The 10,537-nt window shown below is 52.6% G+C and overlaps 4 protein-coding genes across 4 annotated transcripts; all 4 read right to left on the bottom strand.

Moving 5' to 3' along the window:
- Positions 1-3,076: 3,076 nt before the first annotated feature.
- Positions 3,077-4,279, bottom strand: DQ04_03461060 (putative serine-aspartate repeat-containing protein SdrF; the record flags this gene model as incomplete). The annotated part of the gene is made up of 1 exon (XM_009312843.1): positions 3,077-4,279. The coding sequence occupies one exon, from the start codon at positions 4,277-4,279 to the stop codon at positions 3,077-3,079; it is 1,203 nt and encodes a 400-aa protein (XP_009311118.1).
- A 390-nt stretch (positions 4,280-4,669) lies between these two features.
- On the bottom strand, positions 4,670-5,647 carry DQ04_03461050 (Alpha-(1,3)-fucosyltransferase, family GT10; the record flags this gene model as incomplete). Its single annotated transcript, XM_009312842.1, has 1 exon — positions 4,670-5,647. One exon carries the CDS (start codon positions 5,645-5,647, stop codon positions 4,670-4,672), a length of 978 nt encoding a protein of 325 aa, XP_009311117.1.
- A 1,428-nt stretch (positions 5,648-7,075) lies between these two features.
- Positions 7,076-9,388, bottom strand: DQ04_03461040 (hypothetical protein; the record flags this gene model as incomplete). Its single annotated transcript, XM_009312841.1, has 1 exon — positions 7,076-9,388. One exon carries the CDS (start codon positions 9,386-9,388, stop codon positions 7,076-7,078), a length of 2,313 nt encoding a protein of 770 aa, XP_009311116.1.
- A 285-nt stretch (positions 9,389-9,673) lies between these two features.
- DQ04_03461030 (hypothetical protein) lies at positions 9,674-10,342 on the bottom strand (the record flags this gene model as incomplete). The annotated part of the gene is made up of 1 exon (XM_009312840.1): positions 9,674-10,342. One exon carries the CDS (start codon positions 10,340-10,342, stop codon positions 9,674-9,676), a length of 669 nt encoding a protein of 222 aa, XP_009311115.1.
- Between the last annotated feature and the right edge of the window lie 195 nt (positions 10,343-10,537).

Below are 10,537 nucleotides of genomic sequence, written 5' to 3'. Positions count from 1 at the left end.
AGCAACGGCAGCATCAGCCTGAGAAGAGGGCTTCGTGACGGGTTTGGAGTTCGCCTCATCACTGGGTGCTGAATCCTGGTCGCCCTTAGCGTCGGACTCTGGGGAATGCGGAGTATTGGCAGTTTCGGCAATAGTGACCTTATTCGTAGACGCACCACCAGCACCTTCAGAGTTCGCCGTATCTGTTGCTTTGTTAATTCCCGGTTGCTTAGAAGGGGGAGCTATGTCATTCCCAGCTTCCCCTTTCGGCCCTTCCCCCTTTGTGCTTGTGAGAGTAGAAACATCAGCATGATCATTCCCCGTACGCCGTTGAAGTGTATCATCACTACGTGCGCCAACACTGGAAGAAACGGTTTGCTGATTGCTCCGTTCCGTCGGGTGCGCTGCCAAACCCAGCTCACCTTCCACCAACGGGGCAGAAGCGAGTTTGTCCTGTTCCTTGGTTTCGGGCTTTTTCCGTGGCAAAATTCCCGCTGCAACTTGAGCGAGCTCAAGTAGAGATGTAGCGTCCCGGTATACCTCATCAGCCTTCTCCGATACCACCTTGGCTTCATTAAATACCAGTGTAGCCTTGGCGAGTGCATCGCCTGCGCTTTTTACTGTATTTGTGGCATCCTGCAGTGCAGTCTGAATATTCTTTTGATCACGCGGACTTATATAGTGCTGGGTGAAGTCAATCTGCGCTGCAAAGGAGGCATGCACATTTGCTGAGTGAGCGGTATGGAAAGCTGCGTAAGCGGCAGCCATTGCTTTATTGGTGCTGCGATGCGCTACAGTAGCTCTTTCTTGAGCCTCTATCGCCCTATGAATAGCCGACGCAGCAATCTTCTCTGCTGCCGCAATGTCTTCCTTTGCGTCTGGAAACATTTTTACCATACCCTGAACTTCCTGAAGTGCAAACCGTAGTGAGTCCACTGCTGAGATCACTCTGCTTTCTGTGGTTAAAGTTCCCCTCTCTGTTTCACCACAGGATTGAAATGCCACTTCAGTCTTTAACCGTGCATCATTGGCCTTCTCTGCGGCAGCTTTAGCTTTCATCTGCAGCGCATCGGTTCCCACTTTGGCACTTTTCTTCACCACAACACTATCCACCGTTTTATTCAGGTCGTCCAGTGCTTTATAAGCAACATCCACTGCCACATTGGCTGCCTTTGCGTCATCCACAGCTTTCTGCGCTGTCTTCATCGATGCATCAGCTTTTATTTTGAAGCTCTCCGCATCTTTCTTTGCGGCCAGTGTGCGTTGGACAGCTTCACTCGCTGCAGCCTTGTCTTCCTGAGGGCTCACTGACGTCACAACGGCCTTCATTGCACCACTCCTGGCGGGGCTGATATACACCGCGGCAGACAGCACCGCATGTCTGCTGGACGTCACACCACCGCTGTGGGGCGCCGCACTTCTGCCGTATTCCTCCGGTGGCTTCTCCTGCGGCACCGCTGCCACGCACAAGGGCACAGAGCATAGCAGGAGAGTAAACACAAAAAGCATGGGGCGGAGAGTCGTGGACATCGAAATCGCTGAAGTAACTGGAGCTTGCAGCTGTGCACATTGGGGCCAGAGACAAAGAACACATCAGAATGTAACAACAGAAGATGTGAAAACAAAACAGCATTGCAGAAAACAGGAATAATCAGGAAGAAAAAAACATACCCAGTGCTAATCCCACGAATACTCACACACGGGGCGCAAAAGGTAAAATGTTGTCGCCTCAACAACAGTAAATAATAAAACGTCAGCAAGCGTATTTGGGTATGAATGTATGCCCAGATGAAGGCCTTCTGTGTTTATGTGCATCTGTACTGGTGTTGTGGCATTCTTTCTCAGGAGTGCAACGAGACACACCGTGAAACACCTGCCACTTGGATGATACGCCAATGCAGCTCACCTCTCTTCGTCAATTTCCCTATGAATGAGCTCTGGGTGATCGGCTACAAGGGAAGACTAGTATGCCGTAATTTGGCGTTCTGGAATACTGCAGGACCGTTTCCACTGCGCTTTTCACAAACATGCTCCAGCCTATTAGGATGGTGCGCATACGTGAGTACAACCAGTAGGCATCTGCTGAGCGTGCTCTTATCGGTGGCTTCCTGACCGAGTCAGATCACTCCAGTTACCACACGTTCTCGCACAGACACCCGCCCATTTCCTTTCCCCATCACTACACCGAGGAATCGTTACCAGTGATCGGTGCCCATCGTAGTTGTTGTCCCACCACGTTGGCCGCAGAGGGTAGAGCCAACAAATGGAGTACCAACCATAAAATTGCGGCTGCACACTTCCCACGCCAGTTTGTACACTCGTGAAGTCCGACAAGTGGAACTGTAGAAATAAACATACCAAGCGTTTTTCCAAACAAACGCTTGTATTCGTACCGCTGAGTTGCGCCGCACGCCAGAGTGCCGACACAACGGTGGGCGATAAGCCACAGTCGATGTCTCTGATCCACGTGCGCGTGCAGGTATGAGTTCAACCAGCTCCAGACACCGTGTGTTGGCCACAATCAGTGCGCACAACTCACACACGTTTTCTGCGGAAGGGGGATTTTGCCACGCTGCCTGACTATTTGCTGCGTGCGTAGTGATGCAGCTGCTCTCCAATGCATGGCTAACAGACACGCATACAGACACATTAATGAGGATCCATCTTGCTTCGATGTGCCCTGCGGCGGAAGAAAAACATTACCGGAAACAAGGGAGACAAATCCAAACAAATGAAACCAGGCAGAATAGAAGGACAGACAGTTCATGGCACACGCGGGTGGGAGATAACAAAAAAAATCCTTCCTGGCGCCTCGCATTCTACACGACATTGATGTCGTCACAATGACACTCTTCTTCTGTTATACCAAAGGAAATATCACCTTCTTTTTTTTCGTCAAGCGCATTCCTCTTCGCTTCTAGCGCTTCATTCATTTCACTAGAAGCTGCCACTTAACAGCGTGGGACTTGACGGTAGAAGAACAAATAATAGCTACAAGATGAACATATCGCGCCAAATGCAAAATAAAAAAATAACATGGAACTTACTAAGGAGCACCGAATGCCCGCGGAAAGACGACGGGCCTTTCGAGTGGAGGTCATTCATCATCAGACCAGCTCCACCCCTCCGACCGCCGCCGCAGCAACGATGCGCCATCCACATTCGTAGACGATGAGGGCGTTGACCGTTTCACCAGCGGCGCCGTGCCCACCGCAGCCACCTGCCCCATCTCCGTCGATCCGNTAGACGATGAGGGCGTTGACCGTTTCACCAGCGGCGCCGTGCCCACCGCAGCCACCTGCCCCATCTCCGTCGATCCGCCCTTGCCGTATTGGCCGGCGTCGGGTGGCCAGACACGAGACCAGCCACGGCCGAACAACCACTTGTTCCGGAATGCACGAGCACCAAAGTAAAAAATGAAACCAATCATCACGCACAGGGCAAGCAACACCACGCTTACAATAGTTAAGTAACCACTCTCTTCAATCAAAGGTTTGTTCTCAGCAGAAGTCACCGTGCTTGTCTCTGGGACAGGGGTATTTGTCTCCTTTCCATCAGGCTTGGGAGTGTCTCCATCTTTCTCATCCGGATCGGGAGTATTTTCGTTGGTAGCCTCTGGCTCCGTGGTGCCTCCATTGCTTGCCTCTGGCTCTGGGGTGTTTTTGTCGCTCGCCTCTGGCTCCGCGGTGCCTCCATTNGGCTCCGTGGTGCCTCCATTGCTTGCCTCTGGCTCTGGGGTGTTTTTGTCGCTCGCCTCTGGCTCCGCGGTGCCTCCATTGCTTGCCTCTGGCTCTGGAGTGTTTTTGTCGTTCGCCTCTGGCTCCGTGGTGCCTCCATTGCTTGCCTCTGGCTCTGGGGTGTTTTTGTCGCTCGCCTCTGGCTCCGCGGTGCCTCCATTGCCTGCCTCTGGCTCTGGAGTGTTTTTGTCGTTCGCCTCTGGCTCCGCGGTGCCTCCATTGCTTGCCTCTGGCTCTGGAGTGTCTTCGCTATTCCCCTCCTCGACGTCCGTTGCCTCACCAGGTACCGGTTTGGCGCCATTGTGTCCTACGAGGCGGGGAGTGCCGGACGGTTCAACGGCGTCGCGCAAATTGTCTTTCTTTTCTTCCGTACCACCACCGCCGAACTCCGCGTCCGCCGCCGCCGCGCCATATACGACAGCTTCTTCACTCTGGTCCACGGGTTTGGTGTTGGGGGCAATATGTTGGTTGGGATTATTCGAGCCGTCGAACTCCGCTGCCACAATATCGGCTGTTGACAGCAGAAGTCCGAGTAGAAACAGACTTAAACTGCGCCACATCATGTATAGTTCTTTGAAAAACTCTTAGCGCTGCAAAATAGATGTGCCTTTGGTATTGCTGAGAGCCGTCAGAAACAAGGCGGAGTGGACGGGAACACCGAAGATGATAGTGCATGAGGAAATTATCAATCACGAAACCCCCCCAAAAAAATATACACACACTAATGTAACCTCTCATTCAGCCTTCCCGAGATGTTTGGCAATGTGTATGCCACCGTTATCCCATAGCGACTCACACTGATACTTGTATTTCCAGTAACACCAACTCCTCTACTCACCAAGAAAGAAAACATTCAATAATGCACGGCAACGCAGACATATTTCCCAAGTGACTGTGGGCCACAGAAGGGAATGCATCAATTGTTGGAGGAAGACGGATGACAATTAATTGAACTACTTGTGCCTCAGTACAATACCACGTTTCTTGCGGGTTTCGGCACAGATTGCGCAGACAGGGTCCGTGTGGTACATGTTGTTAAGGAACCGCTCACCCCATTCCTCCGCATGTGTGACACTGCGCCAAGCAAATAGATGCCGTACTGCCACTTCGTCAAACTCCAGCTGCTTCAGATATTGTCCAAGACGCCGGAATCCCTCCTCCTCCTCTTCTTCCTCACCGCTCGTCTCACTCACCGTCGACAAGTCACCCAACATGCCTGGGATAAATGGTTCCACATCCACAAAGCTACTACGGCCCATCGGAACAAAATCGTCGATGTTCGGAATGCCCCAGTATAGTGGGACAGTGCCACTCAAGAGGGCATGGTACACCTTCTCTGTCACATAGTCGACTTCTTTCGTGTTCTCGAACGCCACGGCGTACTTGTACTTGCGGAAGACGCACAACTTCTGAGGATAACGACCCACAACAGCTGCACATTCAGAGGGGAGCGGGTGACTATCGCCACATGCACCATAGTTGTGAACAGAGTAGTTCTTCGACAGGCGACTGAATACCTTTTGACGGTTTGCTCTGCAACTAGACCCAAACGCCGCAACTGCTGACTGGCGTTGTTTCCACGCTGACCACGTGGCACCGCTGGTGGCATCTTCATTATTTCGGTTACCGTGAAGGATACTCATGAAATGCGGCTGCTGACGATGGGTCCACGTGAAGTGGTACTGCCGATGGAGGTGAAAGGAGACAATTATGCCAAACAAACGTTGATTAGCTTCATTATTTGTCAACTGATTGGTTTGGTTGCTTTCTCCGGTGTAAAAGACCCTGAGATACGGTCGCCCGTTAAGGCTTCGCTTTGGAGGAGACCCAATGTGATGAATCGTCACGTCCGCAAACTTGAGATGCCTTGATGACACCCGAGAAGTTATTCGGCAATTGAACTCCCGTTCCCCTTGCGGCTCGTACCTCATGCAGGACTAGATGCAGCCGCCATGAACCTGTGTGGCGTTCGTCATGTAATCGCACAGGTATGTTCCGAGGCCGCCAGAAACCACCGAAACATCTCGAAGTGCGTCGAACGATGTCACAAGACGCTTCTCTCGTGTCGGCACTGCGGGAGGGGAGCTTTCGAGGCCGTCATACGGGGGTGCTAGTATTCAGACGCACGCAAGGGCATTGACAACCACAAGAAGCAGCAAGCAGACGGCGTTTTCGCGCATGCGTGCCTTACTCCATCTGTTTCCACATTTTATGATGATCGGGGACGAGCACAACGAAAAAAAAAAGTATGTAAGCCCCCCAAAAAACATAAGGAACAAAAAAGGATACCACCAAATAAGGCCAAAGAAAAGCACCAACAATGCTAGCAGCGTGAATGCATTCCCACAACTGCCGTGGGCACCGGCATTGCAAATGGACGCTGTTGTGTGACTTTTACTCCCGTTCCTCCATGCATCTCATTCGAGCCACAGACTCTCTCCGCTGTACCTCAACTGAGCGCCAGCACAGACTTCGGTCCCGCACATGTGCCCAAGATGGGCACAAGAAAGAATAACCCTCAACGAGGGGGCACTTCCCCGCTCATCGACCGCACGGTCTGAGAGCCCACCCGCTGTTTCTCCTTCTGCGACTTTGCGNCGTCAACGAGGGGGCACTTCCCCGCTCATCGACCGCACGGTCTGAGAGCCCACCCGCTGTTTCTCCTTCTGCGACTTTGCGCACCACCGCAATGGGGGTAACACGCCTTCTTCGACAGGCGCCACAAGGTACCAGCGAGACTCAGCACACGGAACGAGAGGGGTGCATATTAATTCCAGACACGCGACGGCAAGAGAGAGGAGCCGTGGCTGGGTCGTGTGGGCCACGCCTCATGCCCGCACTGCAAGGAGCTGTATGCCTTTATCACACTTAACAGGATTCGTGCCTCTACGTGGATGGATGCTCTGGCGATTCCCCGCACCGAAACAGTGCCCTCCTCCTCATTATGCACATTATCGCTGTCATTATGAAACAACAACAGCAACAACACTTTGCACCGTGCCCACCCCTCTTCCCGCTCCCGTGCAAGAGAGCCAAAACCAAAGCGGAAGCGGTGACGGGCACCACGAGCCCCAGCAGGAAAGGCTAAAGGCTGTCAAAGCCGGCGGCCGCCCCTCCTCTTCACCTGTACATTGTGCCACCAAAGGAGAAGCCAAGAAGAAGAGGCACAAGGGAGGCACTGATTGGAATTATGGAATGGAGGGAAAACAATATATTCATTAGTCACGCGGTTCGTAACAATCAAAAGGAAAAGAAGACCACACACACACACATATATATATATATATGTATATACGTAGGCCTACACAAAACGCACAACCAACAGTGTGCCATTGCCGGACTACCTCGTTTGTTCCATTTCACAGCACCGCCGAAAGGATCAACGGCACCGAACAGAAGACGTACCAACCCCAAAGAAACAACATACCGCAATCCTGGAGAATGAGTGGCGGACGGAGTCTCTGGTTCTTCCACCGAATCACGATCGTAATGACACATGCCGTGATGATGACTCCAATAATGAGAAGGAATGCCGTAGGGCACAGGAGGATTCCATCCTTCAGCCTGCCGCGACAATCGCTGCGCGGCACTGCTCGATGCCATTGCGCGTACTGAAACAGGGGCAAAATGGCGCAGACAGCAGGTGGCACGGCCACCCATCGTACTTGCGTAGAGATATTTGTTGAACCTGAAGCCCGCAACGGTGTCAACTGAATCTTTCGCCGAAACAGGCTGTGCATCAAAAGCGCGTACGCTCGCCACGCGATGACCCGCACTAGAACGGTGCTAAAAAGAAGCTCACACACCAAGACCTCGATTGCTATGACGATCACAACATAAAAATGTCGTTCACTGTCCACAAACAGTGCAAGGACAAGAATCATCAAGAAATACATCGCGGCAAAAGAACTACTTACCGCCGTCTTAATTCCAACCGGTGTGCTTGCTGGCATGGCGTATGCCGAGAGGTACCAGAAGCTTCGCTCAAACAGAATAATCAGAGTCGGCCCCACCATATCCCACAAATGCGAATCGGTGCGATATTTCCCAAGCACGAGCCTAAACAAAAATGGAAGGGCGTCTAGAAGAATGTATGGTGCCGTGAGGAATACGCGGGCCTTGTACATAGAGTAAGCGATGAGTGGTGTGCCTAGGGCTACCCCACGCAACAGGCCCCAACACGCTTCAGGGACCTTCTCCAAATGAGGAAGTTGCGTATCAATTAGGGCAAGAAATACAAAACGCGACACGACAACAACCCAGAATATGCGTTTGCGGAAGAATAATCTACTGCACGGTGGCAAGTCCCACTGCAAAAGACGTGGTTCAACACTTTCTCCTTGTTGCACTGTACCCACCTCGCCCAACTGAGGCGATACACACACAGAGAGGGACACACCACCGCATGTGGGGTCGATGACTTCGTCCGACACGGCGTATCGAGCCATGCGAAGCTGAAGCTGCGTACTCTGCGCGTGCCTTTCCACCGCGTCGTACGCGAGGAAGAAGAGCATAGGTGTGAACAAGGAAAAAGGAATATAAACGTGCAAACCGTAGGTGAAAATAAAGGCGAATCTCTCCTTCACAGTGCAAAGACACGACATTGAGGAGCAAAGTTTGGGGCTGGATAAGGCATAGTGGTTCGTCATTACAAACGCTTCCTGTAGGATGAACGGTAGCACGAGGGCGAAGAGAATAAACATCCCAACGAGACGGCGCGTGCTCCGTAAATGGGGGTTTACTCTATTTTCTTTAACTCCATTACCATTACCATTACCACCAGCATCATGACCATTAAGATCTGAGAGCGGTGGAAGTTGCATAAAGAGTGGCCCTATTTCCCTGTTATTATTGTTCCACCGCATCGGAGAGTTGTCCCCTGCCACCATTCGAATCCGCTTCCCATGCTCCAATGACGCACCCGGCACGGAGTCCAGCGACTGTGTCACATCCGAATGAGGGAAGCAGGGTATTTCGAATGCCGTGTAACCCATACAGGTCAACTCAGAGAGTGTAGAGAGAGACGCAATGCGCCGAGTGCTAATGCCACCCTCCTCTGTTGCCGGGAAGTCATTCGCTTCCAGTGGCATCGTCACCGAATTTGTAGGCTTATCAAGGGGAAATTCACGGTTTACATCAGGCGCCCGGAGGCTCGCCACATCTTCCCTTTCCACTGGCAATGCAGTTTCTTTAGAAGAAGCAGAAGAAGTGCCCAACTTCTCTGAAAATACTTGTGATGCCGAAAGCGACGTGACGGTGTTGTTCCTTCTTTCATGCGATAGAGCCCGTCTTGCTTCTTCATCTTTCCGATGCTGACCCTGCTGTTCTACACCGAAACGACAATTTCTGCTCTGTGCACTACTGCAGTTGCTGCTACTAACTTCGCTGCTGAGGCTAGATCCTTCAGTCTGGAAAGCCCTTTTATCGCGTATGGGAAGACTGCTCAGCGAATGGCCCCGTGATAGCTGTGCGTAACCACTGGCCCCACATGCTGCGACGACCAGCGATGTTGCCCTCTTACGTATCCACTGTGTTCTAGTGCTAGAGTGTTGCAATTCGTCGTGGATACGCCTCGGCCGATTCTCCAAAAAAGAAAATTCGTTGTCCCCGCTTGCACAGTTGTAATACATATCTCTATCATCGGGCAATCTACTACCACTGTAGCCGAACATGTTTCCGCTCACTACCCTCGCTACTACACCTGCAGAGAAAACAAGTAACGCGGCCTATCGCAAGCGGAGGAATCCCACCGAGGCCTGTGAAAAGTGCACAAGCATACACGCAGAAAAAAAAAGAGTATGATTTTAAACACGCACACAAACGGCACAATAACCCAAAACACATACTCCTCCAGCCTGCTATCCGTTATCCGTTTGATGTTTTCTCACCCACACCCCACTCTCTCTTTCGATATATATATATANATATATATATATATATATATATATATTCTTACTTCAACCACTACTCTTCTCTTTCTGTGGGCGGCGAAACCGTTTCCGCTGGGCACGCATGCGCTGCATCTCTCTCTGCACCCGCATCGCCTCGGGCATGCTCAACCAGGACTGCACACCGTGCTGCAGCGCCTCCACGGCACCGCTGTGCACAGGCTGGAGTTTCTTCTGTTGCTCAATCCACGAGATGCGGCGAAGGTACGAGCGAATCGCCTCGCCGTTGCCGTCACTGTCGACGCCGTCATGACTCATAAGAAACTCGAGCATGCGTTCCCATGGAATACGGCCCTTGATGTTGTTGTTGCTCCTCTCGAGGCCTGCAGCGTCATCACGACCCGTCACATCCACTCCAAGTTCGCGCGGCTTCTCTAATGCCTCACGAGCCGCTCTTAAAATCACGCGCTCCTCTCCACCACGTCGGCTGTCGATGCCGTTTTCACCGGCGCCGGCAGAACCCCTCGCGACGGCGTCCTCCTCGCTGTCGTCCCTGTTCTTCACACCGGCGCTGCCCACCGGCGCACTTCCCTCAGTTCCCTTCCCTTTTGCTGCACGCTTCTCCTCCGCCCGCCTCTTTCTGTCGGCCTCCCGCAGCGACGCCGACGACTTGCGGAGTCCAGCCTCCACCGTGGTCAGAAACGACATGCGCGTCGGCAGCGACACCTTGTTCTCCATCGACGCCTCGAACTCCTCATCTTCGTTCTCATCTCGCGCTAGCCGGTCTCCGTGCCGGCGCAGTGCCTGCCGCTGCAGCAATAGCAGCCCGTCGCGGTCATGCGTGTTGTGCGCGAGCGCGTGAATGCGGTACACGTCCGGCCCGTAGCAAAGCACGTTGCACTCCGCCTGCGGGTCTGCCGGGTTCTGCTGCGC

This window comes from Trypanosoma grayi (assembly GCF_000691245.1).
Source record: "Trypanosoma grayi strain ANR4 Tgr_346_V1, whole genome shotgun sequence".
Lineage (NCBI taxonomy): Eukaryota > Euglenozoa > Kinetoplastea > Trypanosomatida > Trypanosomatidae > Trypanosoma > Trypanosoma grayi.
Note: the sequence above shows the minus strand (reverse complement) of the source record. Positions and strands in the feature narration are given on the sequence as shown.